Genomic DNA, 1,733 nt, shown 5'->3' on the forward strand with positions numbered 1-1,733 from the left:
GGAGTGTTTAAGGAAATTGCTTGTGTGACTTGTGGTTAGCCAGTGGGGTGAAACCGAAGTCCTTTTTGTCTGGCTGGTTTGGTTTGCCTTAGAGGTGGAAAACCCCAGCCTTGGGCTGTGACTGCCCTGTATGAGCAAGTGGTCCTGATTTGGCACTCTCAGTTGGGTCGGAACCACATCGTCACACCCTGCGACACCCAGCCCCTGGGGAGCTGTGCAGTGGGGCCAGTGTGGTACCTTGGGGATGGGCTTGGCCAGGACGATTCCGCTCTTCTTGGTGATGGGCTGCCGGGTCTGCAGGAAATGGTCGATGAGCAGCGGGATGGTGCAGAAGCCCTCACCCTCCAGCCGGTACATGTCCTAGGAGAGGTGGAGGTGCTGGGATCTCATGCTGCCCCTGCCCTGCCCTCCCAGCCCTGCTCACAGACCCCCACCCCACCCTCTATACACCCCTTAGCCTCCCCTGCATAAACCCCCACAGCTCCACCCACACCCCTATGCCCCCCATTCCAGGCACAACCCTAGCTTGCAGGGCAGCCTGGAGATACCCGGCCCAGGGGCACATTTGTGAGTGGCAGGAAACCCCCACCCCGCCTCACTTCACAGGTGCTCCAGCACCCCCCCACCCCTGGCTACTCCCCCAGGAGCCCTGCCCAAGCTCTGCCCGGCAGGGGGGTGGTATGTCCCAGCTGGGTGGGCAGGACTGCTGCAGGATGGCCCTGGAGCTGCCCGCAGAGCCATCTGCGCTGCCCATGTCAGCACCCTCCCCGTGCCCGGCCCCACTCACATCGCAGGCCTGGATGATGAAGTGCCGGGGCTGCCCGTCCCACAGCACACTCAGCACATGCTCCTGCTTCCCCTGGCTCTCCCGCACCAGGAAGTCCCCACTGTCGTGCAGCAGCTCCTGCACCTCTGCTCGGGGGATGGCACCGTGGTACCAGACCTGCTGGCACAGGGGCTTCTGCACTTCAGGGAGGAGCGGCAGGGGGGGCGGCACCTGGGACACAGAGTCGGGGTAAGCGGGCTGGGCAGGGGACCCCATCAGCACCCACAGGGGGCTGCCCAGAGCAGCGGGTGCAGCAGGGACATCCAGGCCCCCTTCTCCACACAGGCTGTGGAGTTCAGGTGGAGGAGGGGAGGTGGCATGAGGAAGGATAGGGCAGGAGAGGGGTGGGGCGGGGGCAGGGCAGTGGGGACTTCCTGGTGCGGGAGAGCCAGGGGAAGCAGGAGCATGTGCTGAGTGTGCTGTGGGACGGGCAGCCCCGGCACTTCATCATCCAGGCCTGCGATGTGAGTGGGGCCGGGCACGGGGAGGGTGCTGACATGGGCAGCGCAGATGGCTCTGCGGGCAGCTCCAGGGCCATCCTGCAGCAGTCCTGCCCACCCAGCTGGGACATACCACCCCCCTGCCGGGCAGAGCTTGGGCAGGGCTCCTGGGGGAGTAGCCAGGGGTGGGGGGGTGCTGGAGCACCTGTGAAGTGAGGCGGGGTGGGGGTTTCCTGCCACTCACAAATGTGCCCCTGGGCCGGGTATCTCCAGGCTGCCCTGCAAGCTAGGGTTGTGCCTGGAATGGGGGGCATAGGGGTGTGGGTGGAGCTGTGGGGGTTTATGCAGGGGAGGCTAAGGGGTGTATAGAGGGTGGGGTGGGGGTCTGTGAGCAGGGCTGGGAGGGCAGGGCAGGGGCAGCATGAGATCCCAGCACCTCCACCTCTCCTAGGACATGTACCGGCTGG

At 65.3% G+C, this 1,733-nt stretch overlaps 2 protein-coding genes across 2 annotated transcripts in view; both read right to left on the reverse strand.

Annotated features, from left to right (window-relative positions):
- LOC116833016 (tyrosine-protein kinase Fes/Fps-like) overlaps window positions 1-1,016 on the reverse strand; it is a 14,393-nt gene extending 13,377 nt beyond the window's left edge. Inside the window, exons 1-2 of the mRNA XM_032794186.2 lie at window positions 788-1,016; window positions 238-360 (exon numbers count right to left, since the gene is read on the reverse strand). Coding sequence (XP_032650077.1) covers window positions 238-357 — 120 coding nt within the window. The 5' untranslated portion in view covers window positions 358-360; window positions 788-1,016. The remainder of the gene's footprint in view (window positions 1-237; window positions 361-787) is intronic.
- Window positions 596-1,733, reverse strand: part of LOC116833061 (tyrosine-protein kinase Fes/Fps-like) — a 20,058-nt gene continuing 18,920 nt past the window's right edge. The window contains exon 8 of the mRNA XM_032794277.2: window positions 596-997. Coding sequence (XP_032650168.2) covers window positions 596-997 — 402 coding nt within the window. The remainder of the gene's footprint in view (window positions 998-1,733) is intronic.

This window comes from Chelonoidis abingdonii, chromosome 9, assembly GCF_003597395.2.
Source record: "Chelonoidis abingdonii isolate Lonesome George chromosome 9, CheloAbing_2.0, whole genome shotgun sequence".
Taxonomy (NCBI): domain Eukaryota; kingdom Metazoa; phylum Chordata; order Testudines; family Testudinidae; genus Chelonoidis; species Chelonoidis abingdonii.